Source organism: Corylus avellana, chromosome 1 (genome assembly GCF_965113065.1).
Source record: "Corylus avellana chromosome 1, dhCorAvel1.hap1.2, whole genome shotgun sequence".
Classification (NCBI taxonomy): domain Eukaryota; kingdom Viridiplantae; phylum Streptophyta; class Magnoliopsida; order Fagales; family Betulaceae; genus Corylus; species Corylus avellana.
The window spans coordinates 37,695,068-37,722,722 of NC_142490.1; the positions used below are offsets into that span (position 1 = coordinate 37,695,068).

Genomic DNA, 27,655 nt, shown 5'->3' on the forward strand with positions numbered 1-27,655 from the left:
TGAGAGGGCATTCCAAGAGGAACTCACCCTTGATTAGATCGTTGGCCAAGGGTTTGAAAGGACACCCTCTAACCGCGATTACCAAGATGTTGCCGGCAGACCATACTCGAGGAGAGGGTGGGCTTACTCCGAAGATGTTTGTGGACAAATTGGTCCATTGTCACTACTTGGTAAGTTATGCATGTTTCGTTTATCTAGATATTTTTCACATGATTGACACAAAACTCCTTTTATGCAGTCCTCAATTCTTATTGCTAGTTGGTATAAAGAATTTCAGGAGGGTATGCGAGAGTATGCTGACGAGAAAGTTGAGCTCCGAGAGTTAGTTCGGAAGCTGAGTAATCAGCAAGAGGCCTCATGTTCCCAAATGATTCAAGGCTTGGCTCCTAATTCTAAAGTAGAGAATCTCCATCTTTTGCTGGTGGCGAAGGATCAAGAACTCCTTGAGAGTAAGCAGGGACACTAGGAGTTGGAGATTGCTAATGCACAGCTCCAAGAACTTCTAAATGCTGCTACTCGGAAGAACCAAAAGCTTGTGGAGCATGCGAAGTAGGAGGATACTAATGTTCATTAGGCGACCGCGAAGCCTTTCAAAACCGTGGAAGAACTTCATCAAACATGGGATTCCGAGGAAGGTTTTTAGAAGCTTTCTGAGACACTTGAGGCTCATCTATTGCATTCGGAAGGTGCTCATGAGAAGATCGAAGCAAACCTGAAGGCTTCCCGAGAGAGGTGCAGCCGGTTTCGCCATGGACACCTTTATTGGAAGGCTAAGGCGGCTCGTTACTTCATGGAGTTGTCTCTTATTCCTTGGCTCTGAGATTTGCTCTGGGCACAAGGTTTTCATTGGGGATTCGAGAACTGCCGATACTTGACTATCAATCAGGAGCGATTCAATATTGATTTGGCCACGGTGAATTCCGACTTCTTGACCATCCTGGCAAGTGCTATTGACGAGTTGGTTGATACCGGTAGAGATCGGATTCTAGATGCTCCAGAAGTCAATATGTATGGGTTCCAATAGGAAGTGAACTTACCCCCCGAGCCTCTTGGTCCTGAGATTGCTATTGCTGATAACGATGATGAAGACATGACGACAGAGAATGGGGTGCATTTGGAGTTTCAGAAAGCAAAAGTACAAAAGAATTGAAGTTATGAAGAAGGAAGAGGAAGAGAAAAACCTTTATAAAACAAAGAACTATGGGCAAAGTGACAAGGCATTTAATGTGAAACCATCATGAGCCTGCAATCACGCCTAAACTGAGGAGACTCGGATTGTCTTTCCTATCAAAAGACGCAATCGGAAGCGCCATCTACCGACTGACACCTATCTCACAGGTCCCTGTGCCCAAACATAGGTCGTTCCTGAAGAAACACGTGGACAAACAATGGTGCATTTATGTGGAAAAGGACAAAGAATTCGAAAAATCAAAGATTGCGTCCAACCGCTGGATATCCGGGGCAAACAGATGTCAAATCCCATAAATGGTTAAGACACCAAAATTAACGGCTACCATGAACCAAGCAAAGAGAGGCAAGGGTCTATCATCAAAAAGGAAAAAATTGAGAAGATCAAGAAAATCTTAGAATTCTCTTCTCTCGAAATTTTGATAGAATGAATTCGGGGGGGTAACTGTTACACCTAAATCTATGCTAGGGTCATTGGGCCTATTATTTGACAATCAAGCCCATAGCCCGATAACCCGGGTAAAAGCCCAGCACATTCATATGGGCTTACTAAGAAGAAATCCAGTTTCGGAAGCATGGATACGATGTCGCTTCACCAAGCTCGCATTCTCAGGAGACCATGGTCACCCGACTTGCATCATTTATTGAGCCAACGATATACATGGATATGACAGTTATGGACAAGATATGCACTGATTATATTAACAACTTGAATACAACTTGAATATCGGATCGGTTACATTCCACACTTAAATGCCACCGATGGTTATGCGCTATTCACGGGATCGCACTAATCACGGTAACTGTTACATACCATTCCCAAAATTATGTCAGCAACAAGAACGGTTTGTCATCAATCATAACGGTTATAAAACAGGAATATTAAATCCTTCGTCCATTACGCCCAGGTCCCAGATCCTCCGCCCGGCCATCATCACCATTCTGATCATGCACCGCTGAAAAGTAGCATGTGCATTGCATAACCAAAAAAGGTATGCGACGGTAGGCAAACGTCTCAAAAGGGTAGGTAAACATCGTCTTCTCCTAGTCTACGGGGTCCACAGGAACCGGGTTATATCCAAAATAACCATCCAAGAAGCAATAGTATGCGTGCCCAGCCAAGCGCTCCATCATCTGATCAATGAATGGGAGTGAAAAATGATCCTTCCTGGTGGCGGCATTTAGCTTGCGGTAGTCAATGCAAACTCTCCATCCTGACTGAATACAAGTTGGAAACAAGTCGTCATCCTTGTTCTTTACTACCATCAACGTCAATCCAACCCACTTAGGCACTACATGAATTGGGCTCACCCACTTGTTATCGGAAATTGGATAGATAATCCCTGCATCCAACAACTTTATCACTTCGGTCCTCACAACTTCCTGCATAGCTGGGTTGAGCCTCATCTGTGTCTCCCTCGATAGTTTGGCATTTTCCTCTAGATGTATTTTATGCATCACCACTAAGGGGCTGATCCCCTTTATATCCTTAATAGTCCAGCCAATACCTTCTTTGTGCTCTTTTAAAACCTCCAACAACTTCTCTTCTTGAGCATCAACCAAGTCCGAAGTTATAATCACAGGCAAAGAATCTGCTGGACCTTGGAACCTATACTTAAGATTGTCCAGTAGAGGCTTAAGTTCCTTCTTGAGGGATTAGGTACTGCTATCTCCTCATTCTCACTGCTCACCAGAGGAGTAGTCTCCAAAATTGCATCTGCTTGCTCAAGCAACTTATCCAAGTCTAAATCCTCTCCAAACTGAGCAAAGCATGCCTCCAGGGGGTCCTCAATGCTTGATTCATCCACGGTCTCCTCCATGATCTCCTCTATCAAGCATACATGTCTCACTTGATCATAGCCAAGTGGTTGCTTGCTGATATCAAAGATATTCAGCTCCACTGTCATATTTCCAAAGGAAATCTTCATCACCCATGTCTTACAATTGATCAAGGCATTTGCCGTAGCTAAGAATAGTCACCCAAGAATCACCGGTATCTGAATCCCAACATTCTAGACCAGCTCTGTGTCTAGCACAATGAAGTCCACGGGAAAGTAAAACTTATCCACCTTGATCAAAGCATCCTCAATGATTCCCCGTGGTATCTTAATTGACCTGTCAGCCAATTGAAGCGTCATGGATATGGGCTTCAATTCTCCTAACCCCAATTACAGGTAAATTGAATAGGGTAGGAGATCCACACTCGCCCCAAGATCTAAAAGTGCCTTCTCGATTCGCCTGACCCCTATCGTGCAAGAGATGGTAGGACACCAAGGGTCCTTGTACTTAATGGACAGCTTACACTGAAGGATGGAGATAACTTGCTCGGTTAGAAATGCCTTCTTCAGGACATTCATTCTCCTCTTAACTGTGATCAAGTCCTTCAAGAACTTGGCATATGAAGGCACTTGTTGGATAGCGTCCAAAAATGGGATATTGATTTGGACCTACTTGAACACCTCTAAAATGTCCTCAAACTTCCCTCCTTTCTTGGCGCTTGTAATCTCTCAAGATAAGGCGCTTTAGGTACCAATGACCTAGGAGGATCCTCAACAGTGGGTGTGGCTATAGATGGCTCATTATCTCTCTTCTCCTTGTTGCCACTCTCTTCCCCTTGTGACACAGCAGGGTTCTCTTCCGGCAGAACCACTTGATTGTCCACTTGTCTCCCTGACCTCAGTGTGACAATCAATTGCACCTGCTCTTTCCTATGCGTAGGATCTGATGAACTTCCAACAGCATATTGTCCCTTCAGGTTAGGCACAAGCTAACCAGGGAACTTTCCCTTCTCTCTTTCACCAAAGTGACTTGCGATTTGCCCCATTTGACTCTCCAGCTTGGCAATCGCTTGGGTGTTGACCTTTGTTGCACTCCTCACGTCACTAATGGATTGGCCAATCATCTTCATGAAGTCCCTTAGAGTCTCCTCTAATGACTATGAACCGACGCTGGCGCTTGAGTGGGAGCTTGGTAAGCAAGTGGGCCGAGCGACCATGAGTAGTAGCTGGTGAAAATCTGGGAGGGTATTGATTGTGAGCATGATGAGGGGCCCTTTCCTGATTCACCGATTGATTCTGCGTCCATGAAAAATTAGGGTGGTACCAACAGTTAGTAAATGTGCGTCGTACCCTCTGTTAGTAAGTGTGCGTGGTACCCTCTGTTAGTGCGCTTGATCAACACTGGAGTGCGATCGAGCGTACATGCACTTGAGCGCAGGCACAAAGTGTTGAGTGCAGGTGCGCTTGCTCGCTGCTCAATGTGGGAGTGCGCTCAATCGTCCTTGGGGTGCGATCGATTGCACTGGCAGGGACCGAAATTCTCTGAAACTGCAGAAAAAATAGAAACAACAAACACCTTTTTTTTTAGATCAAAATGGTAGAAACAACAAACAAAAATAAAAATAAAAATAAAAACTAAAAATTGCAAAATACAAATAAAACAAAAATCTAACTAACGACAAAAAAATTAATTTTTAACAAAAACAACAACTCCCCAGCAATGGTGCCAAAATTTGATGTGCAAATTTAATTGTACTCGCAAGTGCACGAGTTGTGTGCAGTAAAGTGTGTGCAAGTGCGAGGTCGATCCACTAGGAGTTGTGCTAGCAAAAATCAATTTTCTATTTTAAACTAACCCTATTTTAACCTAGTTCCGCGTTTCGTGATTTTGACGTACAAACAAAACGTAAACTAAAGAAAAATAATGAAATCAAATGAATTAAAACACTAAGGTTTCAAAATTCACGTCGCCAAATCTTAACTCTATATTCTCGTATTTGCTCATACAACTGACAAACTGTTAGGCTCAAAATGTTGTTCGATGTTTTACAAAAATATAGTTTAAATCATTCAATGAATCCACCCATTTAACAAATCACAACAAATATCCGATTGAAATTAAATCATCATATGTATCCGTTTGATTAACGAATATCAACGGATATCCGATTTCAATCGAATGATTTGATGTATCCGAAGGATGAAACACATCAAATATCCAACTCAACCACATAATCGCTCATAACATTCAATTAAAAGAGATAAGTCAACCAATTGAATGGAAAACTACAACATTCTTATTCAAAGTCAGAATTGTACGAAAAACTAACGAGAATATATGAGTTCGTCAATGACAAAGCTTCATCTTCAACCTTAGTTGAAGGTTTTAGCTTCTCATGACTAGAAACAACATGATTAATTCAATTGAAATCATAAAAATCCTAGAACTTACGAAGAGAAACGTAGAACGAGCGTAAGAACGACAACAGGTCGAAAAAATGCTCTAAACAGCGCCTCCCAACGTAGGTTTACAAAAGAAAAATGTGCCATAAATAATAAAAAAAAACTAGGGCTTAGGCGCTGCCAGGTCAGCGTGAGTGCGCTCGAGCGCACTTGGGTCTTCAGGGGTTCTGCAGCGCAGCCTTAAGCACTGAGTGCTAGGGCTGACATGGATGTGCACTCGAGCGTGCCTTGCATGGGCTCGAGCGCATCTGCGCTCGATCGTGGCTCTATGCGCTCGATCGCACTACTAGGGGCTTTCAACTTATTTGCAAATTTCCATCTTCAAACCGCTGTTTTCTCTCAATGACATGCAAAACACCAAAACTAACCAAAAGTCAGAAAATAACAAAGCTAAAAGCTTAACAAATACATGTCAAGCAGCCCAAATATATAATATTTGGCACTCATTAGGGTCCTTTAGAATTGCACAGAACAACGTGCCGCATTTCGTTATAGCAGAATTTAGCAATGTCGGACGACTCAAGCGAGTGCACATGGTAAGTAAACCCTTACGAACTCTTTCCTTAAAAACGTGGGATATGTCAGTTAACTCTCCATGAGTATGATATGAGCATGTCTACATTTTGTAACTACTTGGTAACTACTTTATTAATTGAATATTAAGATGCATTGTATGATATGGTACACCGGTACATGCGGTATAATGGCCATGGGCCTACTATATAAACTTCATTTTATGGTCAATTGAGTGTGTTGTTATATGAACTTTGGATCCAATGGTTTCGTGGCCGGCATAACCATTCCCTAATGGTTGGTCACTATAGGACGTACATCACTAGTGGTGTGGGCCACCCAAGGTCGAACTCGATCGTGCCACTAATGGGATGGATGGTAGCGTACAATATCCGAGGCACCGGTGTTATATTACAGGTACATCAGGACAGCGCCAACACTGCTGAGAAGGGATAATATCTCGGGTAAACCATACATGAGAGTTATGACCTATAAAATACTAGTTTTTCTGCATTTAAAATACTTAGGTGATTGCTACCGACAGTACATCATTCTTTTTATTAACCAAACCATACTCACAAGGTGTATTAACGAAGACAACACCTCCTTTAAAATGTTTACCAAAACTACACGTTTATTTCTGCTTAAATGGGCTCAATCATACCTAATTGTGAGGTTTACTTACTAAGTCTCTAGACTTACGCTGTTATTACCCTTTTAGGAAGTTTGTCACTAGAACCCAAGAGTGGTACGGTTGCCACTATGGACCTTGCTTTAGAATCTTCATACTGCTATCAGGTCTGCCCTTTTACTATGGATTAGTTGCTCCATGTCTTTAAATTTGTGGATTTTACTTATCCATTTGATGATTTAATAGTTTTCTCATATTTTATTTCACATTCCTTTGCATTAACTCTGATAATGCTTAGAGGGGCGATTCCTCATTTGGCCACAAGTTAGTTAAACTATGGTAATTGCCAGTAATCCTGTCAAGTTAGCCAAAGCTAATTTTGGAGGCGTTACACCAACCGCAACAAAATCATATAAAAACATTTCCAATTCTAAAAGAAAAAAGTATATCCATATGGTCCAAAGGAGCTCAGAGATTGATATTTCTCCTCATTAGATTTTCATCAGCAGATATAATAGGTGTCAACCTTCGTAACCAAATCTATACTTATAACCACTAAGTGATATTGAGAAATACATACTAGTATTCATAATTAGTCCCCGTTAGGATTACGATGGCAGATAATTAAAGAGATAGACCATGATTGTCCAAAGTTGAGGACATCACAACAAGATTTATTATCTATGTAAAAAAAAAAACACAAAAAACAAAAAAAATATGCTCTCATAAGTTCATCATTCCCCTAAATAATAAGATGTTCATCTTTTACACGCTAGAATCCACAATATAGAATACACTCTTACTCATAATTTTTATCTCAAATTCACACTAAAGCCCGCAACACACAATAAACTCTCTTAATAAAGCAAAATAACATATTAATTTATCATGGTTAGTCTCACAATGGTCAAGTATGTAATCACTCAATAAAATCATGGGAAAAATATAAAAAAGCCCTACAAACTACCAGCTGTTTTCGATTTAGCCCCCTAATGTTCCAAAAGTGATAAAGTAGCCCCCCAAACTACCAAACTATTACATTTTGGCCACTCCGTTAGTCAAAACCGTCAGTTTGTACTGAAACTGCAAAACGACGTCGTTTGGTTACTGGTAAATTACTACAATGCCTATGTATGAATTTTTTTTTTATTTATTTATTTTTTTAAAAACAAGAAGATGGCACCGTTTTGCTTAGTGGCAAGGATTAATACTGAAATACCTACTTCTCTGCGCAGCCGGTCCCATCTTCCCCATCCAGCCAATCGTTTTCCTCAAACATAAGAAACCTCTTTTATGGTTAGGTCCGATCCGCTTTACAAGGAACCTTCCTTCTTTTGGGACCTTGTGGACAGGAAGGTACTTCACACAGATGAACACAACCACAGAGTGAATTGCAAGTAGGTTGGTGATGAAGTGGGAAAAGATGTAGGGTACTCCACTTGCAAATAAAATGCAAAAAAAACCTCTACAAGCTAATACACTTAATTCTTCTCTCCCACCTTCTCTTCTTCTCTCGTTTTCACTGAAAATTTGTAGCACTTCTCTTTCTCTCCCACTTTCTCTTCTTCTTTCTTCTCTGGGTCATGCCGGCAGACCCACAGGTCTCCTTTCTCCAGCCGGCAGCCCTCTCCGGTGGATACCTTTAGGGTGATAAAATTCCCTAAGGGTTAATCTTCCCTTCTAGGTTTTAGTTTTGAATCCAAAAACGATTTTGAGGCATTAGAATTGAGTTTTAAGGCTGGGTTTCGCCGGATTTTACTGGGTCTCGCCATATATCTGATTGGGTTGTTGATGTAGCTGATTGTAGAAATTTGTTTTTGTTGATTTTGTTGGGTCTCTCTTGGTTCGGCTGATTGGGGTTTGGAGTTTGGGAAGAAGAGGGGATTTGGAGTTTGGGATTTGTTTTTTCTGGTTTGTTGATTTTTTCTGTTTTGTTTTTTCTTGTTTTTTTGCTGGCCCTTTTTCTGGTTTTTTTCTGGATGAAGAGAAGAGAGTTTGGGAGAAAGAAAAGAGGGTTTTTCTGGACGGCGATGCTGGGTTTGGGAGAAAGAAAAGTGATAAGTGCTAAAATATTCATATTTTCAGTCCTTAACTTGCATGTTTTAATCCTTTGATTTTAGTTAATTAGGCCATTTTAATTCATTTTTGTGTTTTTCATACTTTTGCAAGCTTTTGGAAGAAAATGAAGTAAATCTAGACGATTTGGGCACAAAGAGAGAAGATGGGAAAAATTGGAGCTCCCTGACACTGCGATCGATCACAAGGTATCTGCGATCGAGAGCAGTACCCGAGAGGACACAGCACAAATCAGGCCAGGAGCGATCGAGCGCATGACAGAAGAAGGATCAATCGCAGACCTGCGATCGAGCGCACATGGGCTGCGATCGATCGCACCCATGCACAGGAGACACATCAAGGGGGTGTTTGGTAAATGGGATGGCCTAAGCACTGTAGTTGATGTAGATTGATGTGAAAAAAAAGTAAGAATGTTTGGTATGAAAAAAATGAAAAAGTGGTATGGAAAAGTGAAAAAGTTTTGTTTTGTAGTGATTTTTTTATTTGAATAATAATAAAAAGTGAATGATTTGATATTAAAAGTGAAAAAGTTAGAATGTTTTGATGTTGATTTTTTTGGGAAATTGTGATGAACAGTGTTTGGGCCAACCCTATCCCCATTACCAAACAAAGCCCAAGCGGCGGCCAGAATGTCCTGCTTTCCATATTAGGGTTTTCCAACTCCCAATTGTAATAGGTCTCAAAACCCTACGAAATCCCTAGGTTTACTACTTTGTCAAGGACTTCTAAAACTTATAAATAGACCCTTAAGCCTCTAGAATAGGGGTGCCTTGTAAGGAGAAGAAAAGGAGCTCTTGAATTTCAAGTCTCGGGTTTATTCTTTTCTTTTCTTTTCTTTTATGAAGATGTTTAACATTAATTTTATGTGTAGCTAATTCATTAGTAGGGCTAGATTGAAGCCCTAGTTATGTTTATTTAATATTTCAATATTGGGGCCTCTGTGATGATCTTGTTATGATATCTAACTTGATTAATACCTAGTTTCATGAATTCCTCATATTTGTGTGCCTAATCAACATGAGCATGTGGTATGGACTAGTTAGTTAAATTAATTTGGATGACTGAGTCCTGGGTTTAACGTAAGTAACAAAAGTAATCCACACCGGGTTCTTGGGTTAATCAACATGGGGAACCGGGAGTAGACACCCATGCCCTAGGCTTCATGTGTTTGTCGATTTCCATAGTTTTTATGCTTTCCTAAAGAACAACTTAATATACATCCATGCTAAATCCTTTAAGAAAGAAAAGAATTAGAGTAGACACTCATGCCTAATTCGTTGCTTAGGGAAATCAATAGCTTAAGGAGTATACACCAATGCCCTTAGGTTGACAAACATTAGATATTCATAACATGATCAAAATATTGGCATATTGATATATTAACTAAATATAATTAGCGGTGGATATCAAAGCCCTACCTTTTTATCATTATCAACTCAACTCAATCTTTGTTTTAGTTTACTTTTGGAATTGATTTTAAGCAAGATTCAGCAATCCTCGTGGGAATGATTCTGTATTTGCACATTGTACTACTGTGTTGACCTCGTGCACTTGCGGGTAAAACACACAATTATTTGCCTATTAATTTAGGTAGGTAATTGTGAACAAGAAAAAGAGGGTTTGGGAAAAAGAAAGCTGGTCGGCGATGCTGATTTTTTTGGGCGGAAAGCTGGTTTTCGCTGGCCGGTGATGCTGACCGGTTGTGTGCTCTCCGGTGCCGGTGGGGGTGGGTTTGCTAGCGCCGGTTTGTTTTTTGGTTTGCTGCTTTGATTTTATTTATTCAAAATGAGCTCGGTGATGTGTCGCCACAAGAGTTGATGTTGCAAAATATCCCTTTTGCAGCATAGCCGCATAGTAGGGACTCCCTTTCAGTATTAATCCTTACCACTAAGCAAAACAGGGCCGTTTTGCTTAGGGTAAGGGAACCCTAATGTTTTGCTTCTTTGTTTTTTTTTTTTAAAAAAAAAAATCATACAAAGGCATTGTAGTAACTTACCCGTAATCAAACGACGTCGTTTTGCAGTTTCTGTCCAAACTGACGGTTTTGACTAACAGAGTGGCCAAAATGCAATAGTTTGATAGTTTTGGGGGCTACTTTATCACTTTTGGAACATTATGGGACTAAATCGAAAACGGCTGGTAATTTTGGAGGCTTTTTTATATTTTTTCCTAAAATCATAGTTTTTTGGTGTACAACAACATTATCTACATTGAACCACTAAACCCTAATAATTTATCATGATTAGTCTCACAATTAGCGGGTACGTAACCACTCAAAATTATCGACTTTGGTCTACAACAACATTATCCAAATTGAACTGAAAGTTTATTTATCTCAAAATGGATATTATAATAAATACACATAGTTCAATTTCAACTAAAAGATAATAAAAAACCACAAATATTTCATTCAATTATAGTTAAAGTGAACAAATCTAAGAGTTAAAGAATCCATTAAAGTCTTACTTGGTCCAAAATATTTTGAAATAATTGATTAAAATGATTACCAAATACACTTTTACAATAATTAAAGACATAGCATAATCGAATTATTACTTATTACTTGTTTTTATATGTCTAGTAGGAGGTATTTTCTCTCTCTCTTTTTGTTTTTGGTTTTCCTTGCTGAACAAAACATGCGGAAGCTATTCCCAACTCACATCCTGCTGGTTGATAAGGAACATAGGAGTGGTAAAAGACTAAAGTATTTGCTCCCTAACAATAAGTTTTTATCACCACCCTGTAGTGCATGAAATGAAATGATAGAATCACACCCATGTAGATGCACCAAACAGAAGAAAACAAAATCCAAATTCTTGTCTGAGCCCACATTTTATGGTACTCAGCTCCTCATCCCTTGACAAATTCGCAACTAGAGAGCAATGACAAAAGAAAATGCATGTGCAGCGACTTTTGCACAGTAATCAAAATACTAAAAAGTAGTTCCCAATATGTTGACAAATGGAAAATGCCTAAACGGGACCCAATGGCCTCCATTGAAATATGTTAGGTGCCTAAAGGGTTTGTCCCACATCGGTCAAAGAAGCAGGAGATAGGTGAATTTATAAGTTTTACCGGTCTTTTTTAAGTCAGCAGTGGTTTGGATGAAAAAAATTTTCACCTTGTTATTTTTTAGTTATCCCAGATCTGGATTTGGGGTCTCTGAAAAAAAATTTCCAGTTGTGAAGTGGTAGGAGGTGAAAAAGAAAAAGAAGAAGAAGAACAGATCAATGAACAGATCAAAAAAATAAAAATAAAAAAGAAAAAGAACAGATCAATGGTTTCTAACTTTCTAACAACCATATATTTGGTAATTTTTTTATTTTTTTTCCAAGACCCCAAATCCAAATTTGTCCTCTCTCTCAAAATTTTTCACACCTTACCCACCGTTAACACTCTCTTTGGTATTTTTTTTTTTTTTTAAGATTTAATTTTTTAAATTAAATTAATAAAAAAAATTAATATGTTGATGTGGTAAAACGATACGTTTTGATTGGGTTAGAAAATTTTGAAGGTAAGAATTTTACTGGCATTTTAATTGACCTAAAGAGTAAATTTTTGGAAAAAAAAAATAAAAATAAAAATAAAACAAATAAAATAAAACTTAGGGAGATAAAATTTTTGGTGCATCAACTCAAGAACTTATAATATATTTACCAAAAAAAAAAAAAAAGTAAAATCTAAAATCTAAAATCTCCACTATCGATCTCGTATCTTTGTCCTCTTTTTATTAGAAAAAATAATAATTATTATTATAACAAAATAGATACATATGACACTTTTAAAGATTGAGTTGGAGGAATTCTTACAACCCACTAATAATTTATGTCCTTAAAATTTATGCTTGTACCTATGGTTTTGAAGAGTTGTCTATTCTACTATTACAAATACAAATACAAATACAAAAAAAAAAAAAAAAAATCCCTTAAAAGTGATAACAAAAAATGTATTTAATTATTTAATTTATATTCATTTATTTATTGGACAAAATGTTTTGGACAAGTATGCCCTCCTAATTGCACGAAATGGATCCTCTCCATTTCAAGTGAATCCTCTCCATTTCACCATTTCACTTGAAATGGAGATGATCCATTTCCGTATTTAGTGAGGTGGAAATATGTTTCGTTTTAAGCTTTTATTTTTTAATTCAAAAAATATAAAGCTGTTCCAAAATGATCTACCGAAGTGTAAACATGTTTTCAAAAACTGCTTTTAAAACATTATTCGAGAAAATAATATGTTTAAAAAAAACATCAAGTTGAATTTTTTTAAATTTTAATTTAGGAAAAACAAAATTGTTGAAACAGCTATGCTTTTAAGTTTTGATTTTCTTACAGTTTATTAAAAGCCATTTTCAGAAAATAAAAATAGGTAAATTTCAAACATGTCACTGCTCGTCACACTTATTTATTATATTCATATTCTATTAATTGATGTAGCTTGTTTTATGTAAACAAATTGCAAATTTGTGAAAATATGTTAATTAGCACATGCACGTACTGACTTCCATTTGTCTTTTGCCCCCCTCTAACTAAAGAAAACTAATAATAAGAAAAGATTGACAAAATGTGTTGATGACTAATATATATAGAGAGAGAGAGAGATGGTTTAAATTATGACTATAAAATTAATGCGTTTAAAGTGGAGAAAAGGATTGATAGTGGTGCACCATATAATAAATATCTTCTTAAGCTGGCTTTTTATAGTTTTTGAATCGACCCACTTTTGGCATTACCTTGAGCCAAGCCTAGTGGCAATACTAACGTCTAGCTGGCCAAGCCTATAATATTTAAGTCAACCTAATCTTAACCGGTTAGGATGGCTGGATTAAGAGTTTGTTTGAGGTTATAATTTTAAAGTGTAATTTGAAAATGTGATGTTTAAAAATACAGTTAAGCCTTTGACAAATCAGTAATTTAGCCTTTAAAATCGCAGTTTAACTTTTAAAATTGTGTGTTTTCAAATCTCAAATTCTTTAAAAACAAAATCCCGAACTATCAATTTTTTGCAATTTAGTTTAAAATTGTAATTTTTGTCTATAAAATCGCAATAACAAATGCACCATAACCATGTACGTCCACAATATCTCATCCCCTGCCACCTAGACGATTGTCATTTCGTTACAACCAAAGAGTGACAGAGGCGTGAGCTAAGGAAGCGAGGGCCATACAATTGAATTCTGTTAAGCCCCAAACCTTCTCTCAAATTAAATAATTATGAGTGAGAAATACTCTATAAAAGAAATATGGGTTCAATCGTTGAAGAGTATCATCATTTTATCTTAACCAAACGCTTTTGTTTTCTCAGTCACTTTTCTACATTTTCTATTGACTTAAAGTATCGGAGTAACCTCTACTGAATTGCCAAGTCATCTTTTAACTCCTCTTTGTTCTGGCATCTTCTTGTACAATCAAAACCATCAAGGCTAGACAAGCCAACTTGTGAGCTTAATTCATGTGATGGTTCATGCATCTGCGCAAAAAGACAATTTACATACATAGATTTTAACCACACTACCCCCTTTCTGTAAGAATTTCACGAAGAAATTAACCGAAAAGATAAACACAGCAAATCCTCAAAAGATATTATTCGGTGAAATAAATTTATTAAATAATTACCGCAAGATGTTCTTTTTTATTATTGTGGATTATTCGTTATATATATATATATATATATATATATATATATATATAATTGTTGAACCATGCATCCTTGCAAAAACTCAATGGAGGAGAAAACGTCCCCACGTTATCACTTATCACAAGCTCTTGTAAGTTGCTCCTGATTGCTAGTGGGTGCATGCCAATCTGAATGTGGCACATTGGCAGGCAAGCATACATAATAAAATATATAATAAAGTTATGAGAAATGTTATGGGTCAATAAGTTTCTCATATTTTATACATATTTGTCTACAAATTCAATAGATCAATCATTAGATTTGTGGGGTCCATCATTAATTTATGTAGAATTTATATAAGTCTACAAATCTAATAGTTGATTTGTAAGATGAGATGAGTCAAATATAGAAAAAATATTGACCCCAGCCTTTCTCGTTAACCTACTCTTCTAATCTTGTTGTCTCTCATTAACTGAACATAATTTTACATCTATGATGCTTTCATCTTGGTCTACCAATGCTTGGCATTCATTTTCAAAACGTGCAATTTAAAAACACGATTTTTAAAAATGTAGTTAAACATTTAGTAAAATTATCGTTTAGCTTTCAAAAAATTGTGTATTTTAAAAAACACACCTTTTGGCCTGCGATTTAAAAACATAAATTTTTTACATTTTCAAATCACAATTTTTAAAAAATAGACTCCCCCATATGATACATTTTGTGTAATTTAGTTTAAAATCTCATTTTTTGTCAGCCCTTGTCTTTTCTGGGTTTGTAAAATTCTTGTTACCAGTCTTTTGTTTTCTCTTCTAAAAGATAAAAAACATTAACAAACAAGCCAAATACAAAATACTTCTAAAAACACAAAAACAATCTTTATTTATATTGCATCAAAACATTTTTTCCAAAACAAAACCAAAAGTCATTATCACAAATTCCCTTCAAACCCTACACTTACGGAATCTTGCTATGAGGTTGTGTATCATAGACATGGTTTCTCTCTCTCTCTCTCTCTCTCTCTCTCTCTCTCATACAAACACAATCTACACAAGAGCATCAATATATTCTGAAGAAACAGCTAAATTATTAGGAATATCCAGAAGAGATGACCAAGTTCCAAAGCCTCTCGAGCAAATTCTTAGCCACCATTTCTCTCATTCTCCTCGTTGGCCCCATTTCAGTTTCTTCAAAGGGGAAATGTGAATCCAAAGAAGAAGATCCAAAAACATCCGATGCACTCAAATATAAGCTAATCGGCATGGCTGCGATCCTCCTTGCAAGTGCACTAGGAGTTTGCCTTCCATTTTTGATAAAGAAGATGCCATTTTTACACCCAGAGAAAGGTGTTTACTTCCTCATCAAGGCCTTCGCAGCAGGGGTAATCTTGGCAACAGGATTCATCCACGTACTTCCTGATGCCTATGAGAGTTTAAGGAGCCCATGCCTTAGTCAAAATCCGTGGGGGAAGTTTCCGTTTGCCGGCTTTGTTGCAATGTTGTCGGCTATTGGGACTCTGATGATGGAGGCATTTGCTACAGGGTACCAGAAGAGGTCTGAGCTGAGGAAAGCTCAGCCGTTGGATGCAAATGAGGGAAGTGATCATGAACATGCTGATCATCATGGTGCTGAATTTGTGTTGGAGAGATTGGATTCACCTCAACTTATCCGGCAGCGCATAATTTCTCAGGTATGTCAAGTCCCCAGTACTCTTCATTTCTGATAGCTTATCCAGTTATCCTCTCCATCTCTGTCCCACCAAGCCAAACAAGCAAACTTTTTTTTTTAATTTTTTTTTTTTTTTTTTTTTTATGTATATAAAATAATATAGCCGGCTTGTCTTGTTTACCAAGTGGTGCCTCTCTAATTTTCTAAAGACCATCAGAAATAAATTAATTGAATATCTGTTTTAATTAGCTGAATGGACTATAATTCTCAACAAATAAATTTCTCATGGCACCCCTCAGAATAATCATCCTTAAAAGAGTAGCTCAATAATTGGTTAGACACAACGTCTCATCATGAAGCCGAGGGCTGAAGTATATTCTAATTCCCAACCATTCATAATAGGCAGCAATAACCGAAAATAAATAAATAATGACTAGGCTGAGGGCCAAGACCACTTTCTAGTTCTTATATTGGTAAATAATTTTTAACACGATTTGTAAATTTGACAGAAACTCAATATAAAATTAGAGGATTAAGGTTTGGGGTCTGACCCATTTTATTAAATGGGTCAAGTTATGGTTAACCTATGTATGTAGTCTTTAGTCTTATACCCATAAGATTACTCAAACCTGATATGCAATATAAGGGCTGACAATTTTTTAAACAACCTGTGAATCCGACATAAGCCTAACACAAAATTAGCGGATTAGAGTTAAAGGATCTGACCCGTTTAATTAAATTAATCGAATTATGGTTAACTTAGATAGTCTTATACATATGCTTCGATATGTCTTATAACTCTTAAACCCAACACATAAACACAAATTACCACCCATAATTATAACAAGATACGAACTCACATAAAACACAATATATATCCCCATCTCTAATTTCCTCCCCTCTCTCTCTCTCTCTCTCTCTCTCTATATATATATATATATTGTACAGATTTTGGAGTTGGGTATTCTGGTTCATTCTGTGATTATTGGGGTATCGCTTGGTGCTTCTGGAAGTCCAAAGACAATCAAGCCTCTCATCACAGCATTGAGTTTTCATCAGTTTTTTGAAGGCATGGGACTTGGCGGATGCATTTCTCAGGTACTCTTCAAAAAACTTTTAAAATAGAGAAATAGTATAAATTACATTTTTATTCAATAATTAATTTAAAATGTTAATGTGGTAGTTCCAATTAAGATTTATCTTTCTTTTTTTTTTCCTAACAATAACTAATTCAATAGTTTTTTTAAAAAAATGAGTCTTTATAAAATCAAACCAAACAAGTACATTTAGGGGTGTCAATGCAGGCAGTTATTTAACCACTAACCGCTATAACCGCCTAGTGGTTAGCGATTATTTGGTTTACTAACCGCTTTTTATATAATATATTTTTATAATTATAATTATAATAATATTTATACATATAACATAATTAATTGATCATTAATGATTAAATCACATTTTTGTTTTAGATAATTAAATCACAATTTGAGTATTAATATATTATCACTATAATTTATATGATTATATCACAAGATCAATTGATCATTAAATCATTTAATTATATAAAAACAAATTATACATACTCATAAGTCATAAGTATGCAAGTTCATACTAATACAACAATGAACAATTAAATATCTAGAGACTTAGTTTCAATGTATGTTATCAACTTATAAGTCCATATCTGTTATAAATTATAATTATACATTATACATATATGCAATTATGCATATTGATAAGTGCTAAAATATTTATATTTTCAGCCCTTAACTTGCATGTTTTAATCCTTTGGTTTTGGTTAATTAGGACATTTTACTGCATTTTTGTATTTTCTTTGTTTTATAGGCTTTTGGAAGAAAAGAAAGCATTTCTGGAAAAATTCCAAGCTTAAAGGGGCAAATTGGGAAGACCTAGAGGATATGGTTAAGCTTAACCAATCATGGTTAAAGTTTAATCAAATAAAGGAAAGGATTAATTCGGAATTTCTCAATTTGAAGTCAAATCGGATTGGATGCAAAATTGGATTCTGAATACGTCTCGGTATTTTGACCATAACTTTCATCTCAGATATCCGATTGAGGTGATTCAAGCGGCATTGGAAAGCTAACTCAAACTAATACAATTCATTGTGAAATAGAATTTTCCCAATTCGGAGCGCCGCAAGGCCAAAATCACGCCGCAAGATAGGACCGCAATTCTGGGCAAATCCTATTCCGATTTGGGCTTAGGTTTTCTTTAACCTAATTGGGCTTGGACTTAAATCTCCGAAATTCCTAGGATTACTAGGGTTTCTAGGACTCTTCTAAGCCCTATAAATAGACCTCTAAGCCTCACAACCAGGGGGATCAGACGAAGACGCGCCGGAGGCGCCGTTTTTGGTCGCTTTCCGTGTTTTCTGGGTTTTTGTAGCTTGGAACTCGAATTCTTTTGTAAGTTTTTAATTTTAATGAAGTAATTTAGTTTCTTTATGATTTCTTTTGTCATGAGAGGCTAATTCTTCAACTAAGGTTGAAGATGAAGCCTCACCATTGATTAGTTTTATATTTTTATGTTTCGTTCGTACAAATCCGTCGTTTAATGTAATGTATGTTCGTTTCAGTTCAATTGTGTGACAAAATTGTGATTGATTGTTGTTTATAAATCGTAAAACTGTTGGATATTCGTTGTGTTTCATCCAACGGATACATCGAATGATTTGATTGAGACTTATATCCATTGTGATTTACGGATACAATGGATGATTTGATCTCAATTGGATATTCGTTGTGATTTGTAATAGAGATGGATTCATCGAATGATTCAATTGGTTTATAAAAAAACAATAGAACATATATAGGGTTTAATTGTTTGTCGGATGCATGAATGAAAACATAAGAATGTATGCTTTGATTTGGTGAGGTGAATTCTAAAACCTTAGTCGTTTATCTTTTGATTATTTTTATTTTATTTAGTTTATGTTAGCTTATTTTCAAAATCAAAATCATTCGGAACTAGGTTAAGATATAATTGATTTAGATAGAAATTAAATTTCACAAACACAATTCCCTGTGGATCGACCTCGCACTTGCACACACACTATATTGCACACGACTCGTGCGCTTGCGAGTACAATTAAATTTGTACATCACATATTGAATAATATAACGTATACGATCAATACTTAATCATATGATTCAATTAAATTCAAATACTTTATTCAAGTTAATCATATTATTAATGTACAATGATAATGTGATTCGTATAATATCAAATTAAGTAATTGACATTGAATTAAATAATGGGTTACTTATAACTACAATTGAAGTATTAATGTATTATTATTATAATTTTAGTAATTTATATATTATCACTATAATTGATATGATTATATCACATGATGAATTGATCATTAAATCATATGATTATATAATAAAAAATAATATATATATATATATATATGACATAACTCATAAGTCATAAGTCTACAAGTTAATCATATGATTCATATTATTCATGTACAATGATAATCACAATTAAATTAAACAATCTGTTACTTATAGCCGCAATTGAATCAAAGCATTATTAGATACTTTATACTTAGAAAACATATATGACACTATCTTAGATTCTTAGATCTAAGATAATTTTATTATATTAATATGAATTGTGATTTGTGATTTGTGAGTTAATATGATCATATAATTTAAGTATGAGTATATGACCATTAGATCATTATGAATTTAGGACTTAGGAGTTTATCCACAGGATTTGCTAGAGGACCAAATGAGAGTATGTTATGTACAAGGATTGATGAAGTTAATGTTTTATTTGTATCATTTAATGTTTTATTTGAACTTTTTTTATATGTTGTGTTGAACTTTTTTTTTATATTTTGTGTTGAACGTTTGTTTTATATGTTGTGTTTTTCTTTTAAAAAGTTAACAGGTTATGATTTAATATTTAAGGAATTTTTTTTTAAAGTACAAGTAAATGTAAATTTGGGGTAAAATATTTTTGATTTTTCAATATGGGCTCACTTTATAGCAATTTGGCCCAATAAGACACTAAAAATGCAAAAAACAAATGAGGATAAAAAATGCTACAATGATAAAAATAAATAAATAAATAAAATAAAAAAGCTCAAAAAGCCCAATTTTGAAAAAGCGGTTATAGCGGGCAATTACTTGTTTTACTAACCGCTAACCGGCGGTTGGCCGCTAGGCGGTTACAGTTGCGGTTAGTGAAATTTAATAATCGCTAAGGCGGTTACGGTTAGAGTTTCACTACGCAATGGGCCACTTCGTTTGCCTCCCTCCCCACATGCCCGACTATCCAGCTTTGTAGGCTATTCAGGATGACTTTGCTATCTTCAATTAATTGCCCACACCGACTCCATAGAGTTAGGTTTGATCTCAGGAGTTCTACTATGATACCTTGTTAAATCACCACTTATCTTAAAAGCTTAAACTTGTAGGAATATAAATTAATCATTTAATTTATATTCTAACACATATTCTTTCTAAATTGAAATCAAAATCGAACTTTGCTTGACCATGCATTCAAAATTTCAAATCAATGGAGGCATTTTTATATTTTGCAGGCGAAATTTGAGTGTAAAACTGTCACAATTATGGTAGTGTTCTTCTCCCTTACCACCCCAACAGGGGTAGCTGTTGGCATAGGAATATCAAACATTTACAACAAGAATAGCCCAACAGCACTCATTGTTCAAGGCTCTCTCTTAGCAGCATCTGCTGGAATTCTGATTTACATGGCACTTGTTGATCTTCTTGCTGCTGACTTCATGAATCCTAAAATGCTAAGCAATTTTAGGCTCCAACTTGGAGCTAATTTTGCACTTCTACTTGGGGCTTGTTTTATGTCACTCTTGGCCAGATGGGGAGAATCTTAACAGTTTTAAGGGTTTTTTTTTTTTTTTTTTGTGTGTGTGTTTGTGTCAATAGTAATAATGGAACCAAAGATTCTGAATCAAGATGTTTTTTACTCTTTACAATTGTTGGACCTATTTACAAGTCGTATAGATAGGGGGATATAGGATACATCTCTATGTCTGAAATTAGATATGTTTCCTTTTCCATTTCTAAAGACTTTCCATCTCTTCAATCTTATATATATATTATATATATATATATATATATATATATATATATATGTGTGTGTGTGTGTGTGTGTGTGTGTGTGTTAGAATACTAATTAAATTATTAAATTATTTATTTTCTATTACCCTAAATTTTTGGAATAAGTAGTAATTTAACATAATATCATAACAAAGATCCTTAATTTGAACATTGTCTACATCATTGATCACTTTCCATTTCAATTCAACAAAATTCTACATGTGACCCCAATGGATAGCTCAATCAATTGAGGATCACACCTCATGAACTGGAAGTCACAAATTCGAATCTCCATCCTTCCTTGTGCGGACTTGTCAAAAAAAAAAAAAAAAATCCTACATGTGCTTTTAAGTGCTTACCCTCTGATGTAAGAGTGAAAATCTCTAATGATGTGAAATATACACATTACATGTAGCATTTTTCTTCAATTAAATATTTTACGTGTTAAGCTACAATTATTAAGAGAGATTTTAAGTCCACGCATAAAGGGAATAGGATCATCTCCATTTCATTTGAAACGTAGAGTATCAATTTAGTGTAAAATGAGGGATACTATTGTAAATATTGTCCTTCAACTTTAATGTTAAGACAATATTACCTCTTGTTTTACACTAACTTGATCCTCTCAATATCATTTGAAATGAAGAAGATCATTCTCCCATGTAAGGATAAGTGTTAAAACATTAATTAAATGATTAAATGATAAAATCATTAGGCTACTACGATTGGTTGAGGCTTGGGCTTTGGCTTGCCACGCATGAATATAATGTAAGCCCAACCCCGGCCATTCTTATGAATCTTATCACATATATCATTTTTTATATTTCTTTTGAGGAAATATAATGATGAATCCTTTTGGGCTCCGGTCCTCTGGCCTATGGGCCTCCTATTTACTGGTGGCGTTGCTGTACGTTAATCAAGGATCCACTATGAAATTCAAGTCTTTTTTTTCGTAGGTGGGCCAAGTTTTTTCGAAAAAGAAAAAATATATATATTATTCATAAAAATTAAAAAAAAAAAATTATTGTAGTGTGCAAGAATAGAGCTGATGAATCATCCTTTACCATGAGCAAAACGGCAATTTTTCTGTCCCCCTTTTTGTTTTTTACTAGTAGAGCGGTAATAGAGTTTCACACGTTACTTGATATAGTAGCTCTGCCCAAAACCCTTTGACATCGCTCTCGTTTATGGGCATGTTAAAGTAACGAATGTAATAGATTCTTATCTAATTATCATACAACCGAATTAATTAGCTCTTAGATTAACACTTGTAAAAAATATTGTTCATCTAACAGTTAATTTTTACTGACAGTTCATTAAGTTATATAACAGTTATATGTACAATCTACTAGGCAAATACTACTTTTCAGTGACTCAGCGCTTCTCAAAGGGTATGGAATGCATGTGCCAATTAATGACCAATGAAGAATAAAATAAAACCCCATTAATTATCAAACCCAAGAAATGATCATAGCTTACGTAGTTTGATCAAATGAAATTTGAGTAGCCGACACGGCGACACATGCAATGGCTTGTATTTTGTATGTATGCAGAAGTGACGGTAAATTGTTCTAACACATTTTCAACATGTTCTAAAATCTAGAGACAAAACTGAAAACTGGTTCCCTTAGAATATTTTCTAGTCAAATATATTGTCTTGTCTCATCAATCAGCTGCAGACAAGGGTAGCACTTTCGGCCGATCCACTGCATGCAACAGATTATTCTTGTTGTAATTAAGGCAGCCACCTCAACCGTTGACAAAAGCCGATGATTTCAAGGGCATTTTGTAAGCATTGTGCCCAGCAAAATTTTCTTGTTTATTAGATCCAGTTTTGCCGACACCCTTCCCAATTCAACAAACTGGCACTCCTGTTGCATGTGGGCTACCTTATTTTTCAACATCCGTGTGGGCAATTTATATCTGTGTTTGGTTAATCAGCTTATAAGTCAACAATGGCGACCATGGTTGTTGTTCGAGGAAGGACATGATCTTTGTTAAAAATGGTCGCGGGTGGTCCTCATCGCACCAATTTTTTTTAAAAAAAATGTTTTTTACCTGGATTTTGATAATCCAAATCACGAGGGATGCATGATGCACGTCGTAAGGATTGCTTTTTTTTTTTTTTTTTTTTTTTAATTGTTTGGTAGAGGGCTTGATGTTTGATGCGGATAAGACGAGTTTATTATTTTGTAATTAATAATGGGTTTAGCTCAAAGTCGATCGGTCAAATTAGGATTAGGGTTAGGATTTGGTGAATGGGTCTATTTAAGTGAAGTAGTAGTCCTATTTTCAAATGCAAACGTGGTTGATGAATAAACATATTTTATTCTTTGATTAAGTTCACACTCATTTGTCATATTTATTTGACACCGGTTACATGATGTGTTTAAGTTGCTTATATAAAAAGTCACTTAAAACACGTCATGTCAGTCGGTATGAAATAACAGTTATAAATGGACGTGAAGAATAGCATTATTCTTGTTCTTTTGAGGTGAGACTCTTATTTTTCAAGAGTACTACATATACTCTTAAGTGCTCATTCCCTGATGCTGTAAAAATTACTATTGGATGAAATAACAAATGAAATTATATGTACTATCCAATGATGATTTTCACTGCCACATCAAAAAGTGAACACTTAAGAGTATTTATTGCATTTTTCCTCTTCTTTCTTGGTGCTGAGACTCTACCGTATTTTCTTTCTCTTTGAATTGTGTGACTCAATCCATTTTCCCTTCCTTTTGAATTTAATAACTTTAATTCCTTTTTCAGTTCTTCTTCCACGTTCTTTTTTTTTTTCTGCAATTTCTATCCTATACGGTAAGACTTTGAATTAACACGGAATTTTGTCATTAATTATTATTATTTTTTCCTGCATCAATATTAAAATGCTTGTATTAGTTCTATTTTGGATGACTCCCATAGAAGCATTAGTCAAGGTGATGAGGATTAGGGACTCGTTGAAAAAGAAAGCAAACTCCATAGAAAAAGTCACAAGCTGGGTCTACGGATCATTGGGAGTAGGATACCAAAAACGGAGAGGAGGCCCATATGGGCCTGTCATCAAGAATCTTTTACTAATAAATATAATCCAAGATATAATATTTAAATCAAGGTTTGTCCCCTTGTGAGGTATCCTTTTGGGAGTGGTTGATGACTTTCTCCATCCCAAACAAACAAACCATATTTTGATCCCCAAATTAAAAAATTGGCCATTTGTGCAATTCGTGACCATTAATAAATGTTAGGCATGGGATGGTATTTTTTAAGAATGGGACCATAAAGCTGTGATGAATTATTATTATTATTATTATTATTATTTAATTTTTTAAAAAATTATCGGTAATAATTAAGAGGGTAATTAAAGAAAATAGATTGAGATTTGAGGATTTGGATCCTCTCCGATCCAATTTGAATTGCCCTTACTTTCATAAGAATTGAATTATTTTCGGTTCATTTTTTGGATTGAAGAGGATCTTCGTCCGAGAATTGATGGGTCGCCTAGGAGTCAAGCTAATATTCTTCAAGTCCCTAATCAGTGATGAATTTCATGATCTACTTAGCTTAGGGAATTTAATTTTTTTTTTAATAATAAATTTTATTATTTAATCATTACTATAACACTTTTTATCGTATATAAAATTATTAATTTAAATAGAAGGTATAACATGGAGATAGGTTTGAATTCATGGCCACTTATTTTAATCAGAGTAAATGATCATTTATTTTAAACCTTAACTTGAATTTTTTTTTTTTTAAATGTTAATTAAAATATAATCCCACTTCTCCACAGCTCTCATTGACCTTTTGGCACTAAAATCTAGGACTAAACAGATCTTTTACCTATTATTTATATTAATTAAAGAAATACTTCTACTAGTAACTCTACCAACTTCAAAGTCAAGATTTGCATTTTATAACTCTTAATAAGAAGATTAACTCCAAGAGTTAAGAAAATCCAAGAGATGTAAGAGCCAAGAGGCAATAGTCAATCAAAAGATCCTGTTTAAAAGTAACATTCTAGGAAGCAATAATGCAGGCTTAAGTTTAAGCACTTTTTTTTTTTTTTTTTTTTCTGAGCTAGGTGAAAGCCTTTTGCTTGGTAGACAAAATCTCTCTTTTCACACACCAAAAAACAAAAAAAAATCAATGAGGAAAATGTCTCTTTCATGATGATTAAGTTTAATAGAAGTAAAAAAGTGATTATGGTTCCTTCATTAGTGTAGTTATCAGAAAGTCCAACGACTTGCTGAGGATTCTAGTAGGATCTATCACTGGCAGTGGTAAAAGTTTTAGGGAAAAATACAAAATCTGTCCATGCGGTTTATTTGATTTGCAATTAACTTCTTATAATATTAAAATAAACTCAAATGTCCTTAAGGTATGCCCAAAAAAAAAAAAAAATAGTCAATTCAGTCAAATTCCGTTCACTTATTTAACATATTCTGATAGCGTAAAACATTAGAATTAATAAAATTATGATACTTGTCCTATTTAAGTTAATATCACTAAAATGCGACGTTTTACTCTTCAAATGTCATTATTTATAAATTAGTGACGATTGAATAATATTATTATTTATGTGTTACTATTCACACTTTGAAACGAGACGTTTGAGGGAGGAATCTTAATATGGATTTCCCATATCATATCAATTTTGTCACGCTAAAGTCATATTGATGTGGCTGACATTACAGTCGGAAAAATAATATAAATATGCTACACTTATCTGATAAGAAAGGCCATGAATTTTTTAGCATAATAATAAAATCTCAAGTTCAAAGGAAACTTGTCATAAACAAATCTCGGCATCTATCATCTGTCATCTATCATCTATGTCATTAGGGTTTTATTAATTAATTTCTTCAGAGTTGTTGGGACAATCGAAGGGGAATTCTCAATCTCACTTGATATCCCACTTACGATTACATGCCTTCTGCTGCGTCAGCCAAACAGAAGGTACGTAAGACAATTTGTGGTTACATGGACATTGTGCGCAGGGATTCGTATCCGTATATCGAGTTTTGGTCGTGTCGAGCCGTAGATACATGATTATATAGGTCGACCTTAACTCGACTCATTTAACTAAACAGTTTAACTCTTCGACTCTAATCGCAAATTTTATGTTAGGTTTATCTCGAATTCCCACGTTGTATCAAAAATAGTCAACCCTAAATGTCACGTATCGAGTTTGAATCGTATTGAAGCATAGATATAAGAATATCTAATTCAACTATAATATGACTCATTTAATTAACAAGGAATTAAACCCATAAACCCTAATTTACTAATTTCGAGATGACTTCATATCAAATTTACGAGTCATGTTAAAAGTTGTAAACTCCATATAAATATAAGAATAAAAAATTAAAATAAATAAATAAAAGGCCTAATGGCATCTCTAGAGGGGTACTGACACTGAACTGTGTACAAGAAATAGACAATCAGTCACGGTCTTGAGAAGGAAGTACTTTCATGTTATTCTTGATGTTAAGAATATGATGTTAGAGTTATTTACTTCCTTATGTATTCTAAGTCTACTATGTTATCTTTCGTTAGTCTATTAGGTTACTTACCTATCACTTATAACCTATCTATAAATAGAGGTCTCTGTAATCAATTCATATCAATACAATGTAGTCCATTGTGCGCTTCCGCTCTCTCTATTATTCTTCCGCTCTTCTATATCTCTCCATTATTCTAACATGGTATCAGAGCGTTGTGCTTTGTTTTTGTTGAGCGTTGTGCTTAAAATAATTAATTAATAAAAGTGATGTTTAATTGCATTAAAATAATAAATGGCTCGATGGCATCTATTCTATCACAATCTACAAATATTTAGATGTCATAAGGGAATTAAAAATTAAGAACACCTAGAGAGTGATTATTATTTTAATTATTCTTATTGTTACGGCTGCCTTTGGATGTCCACATTCCAACAACCAGCAGGAAAGAGGGGGCCTCAAGATTTTCAATCCAACCAATATCTTTGTTGGGTTTTTTTATTGAATGTCCTTTGGAATATGGTTAAGGTGCTAAAACCAAATTTAAGGTCAAATAAAATATAAGAAAAAATAATTTATGTCCCTTGTTTGCTCTTAATATAGGAAACGATTGATAGTATTTGATACTAGAAGATGAATGATGCTTTTTTTCATTTCTGGATTGTTCCAAGTCTCTGTCTAGGCTGAAATGACAATTATACCAACCAAAAAAAACACTTAAAAAGACATGAATTGTAGGATTCACCTGCTCAGAGCAAGTGGTCTCAACACTTTGGACTGCTCAGAACAAATGAGCCCCCCGTAATCTGTTCTCTTAAGCTACCCAAATTTCATAATTAATAGAAAAACCGAGCTAGGTGAATCCATTCAAGAATTTGATTTGACTCAATAAAGTGATTTAATTAAACTCCAAATGTTGCTCCAATGAGTAGGGATGAAAATGCGAGCAGTTATTTAAAATGACGTTATTTTTATGTTTAAATATATATTTTAAAATGTATAAAAATCTAGAAACAATGTCGTATGCAGTAGGGTATTATCGTATTACTATAGAAACAACTTCGTTTTGGTTTTTTCTTTTAATTGTGAAAATTT

General features: G+C 35.0%; 2 protein-coding genes across 2 annotated transcripts; one reads left to right on the forward strand and one right to left on the reverse strand.

Annotated features, from left to right (window-relative positions):
* Positions 1 to 2,232: 2,232 nt before the first annotated feature.
* LOC148589801 (uncharacterized) lies at positions 2,233 to 4,090 on the reverse strand. The gene is made up of 6 exons (XM_088515121.1): positions 3,961 to 4,090; positions 3,719 to 3,909; positions 3,361 to 3,635; positions 3,131 to 3,217; positions 2,880 to 3,063; positions 2,233 to 2,802 (listed from the first exon to the last, which is right to left on the reverse strand). The coding sequence occupies exons 1-6, from the start codon at positions 4,088 to 4,090 to the stop codon at positions 2,233 to 2,235; spliced, it is 1,437 nt and encodes a 478-aa protein (XP_088371247.1).
* Positions 4,091 to 15,206: 11,116 nt separating this feature from the next.
* On the forward strand, positions 15,207 to 20,958 carry LOC132171600 (zinc transporter 5). Its single transcript, XM_059582964.2, has 3 exons — positions 15,207 to 15,958; positions 16,885 to 17,034; positions 20,516 to 20,958. Exons 1-3 carry the CDS (start codon positions 15,377 to 15,379, stop codon positions 20,825 to 20,827), a joined length of 1,044 nt encoding a protein of 347 aa, XP_059438947.2. The 5' UTR covers positions 15,207 to 15,376; the 3' UTR covers positions 20,828 to 20,958.
* Positions 20,959 to 27,655: the final 6,697 nt, after the last annotated feature.

What these genes read in the sequence shown, in the direction of transcription:
- LOC148589801 (XM_088515121.1), bottom strand. Translation starts at nt 4,090, where the DNA reads ATGATTGGCCAATCCATTAGTGACGTGAGGAGTGCAACAAAGGTCAAC. An exon ending in CTACCCTATTCAATTTACCT is followed by an intron (nt 3,218 to 3,360) that starts GTAATTGGGGTT and finishes TCATTGTGCTAG; the next exon opens with ACACAGAGCTGGTCTAGAAT. An exon ending in TTTTGGAGACTACTCCTCTG is followed by an intron (nt 2,803 to 2,879) that starts GTGAGCAGTGAG and finishes GACAATCTTAAG; the next exon opens with TATAGGTTCCAAGGTCCAGC.
- LOC132171600 (XM_059582964.2), top strand. Translation starts at nt 15,377, where the DNA reads ATGACCAAGTTCCAAAGCCTCTCGAGCAAATTCTTAGCCACCATTTCT. An exon ending in GGCAGCGCATAATTTCTCAG is followed by an intron (nt 15,959 to 16,884) that starts GTATGTCAAGTC and finishes TATATTGTACAG; the next exon opens with ATTTTGGAGTTGGGTATTCT. An exon ending in TTGGCGGATGCATTTCTCAG is followed by an intron (nt 17,035 to 20,515) that starts GTACTCTTCAAA and finishes TATATTTTGCAG; the next exon opens with GCGAAATTTGAGTGTAAAAC.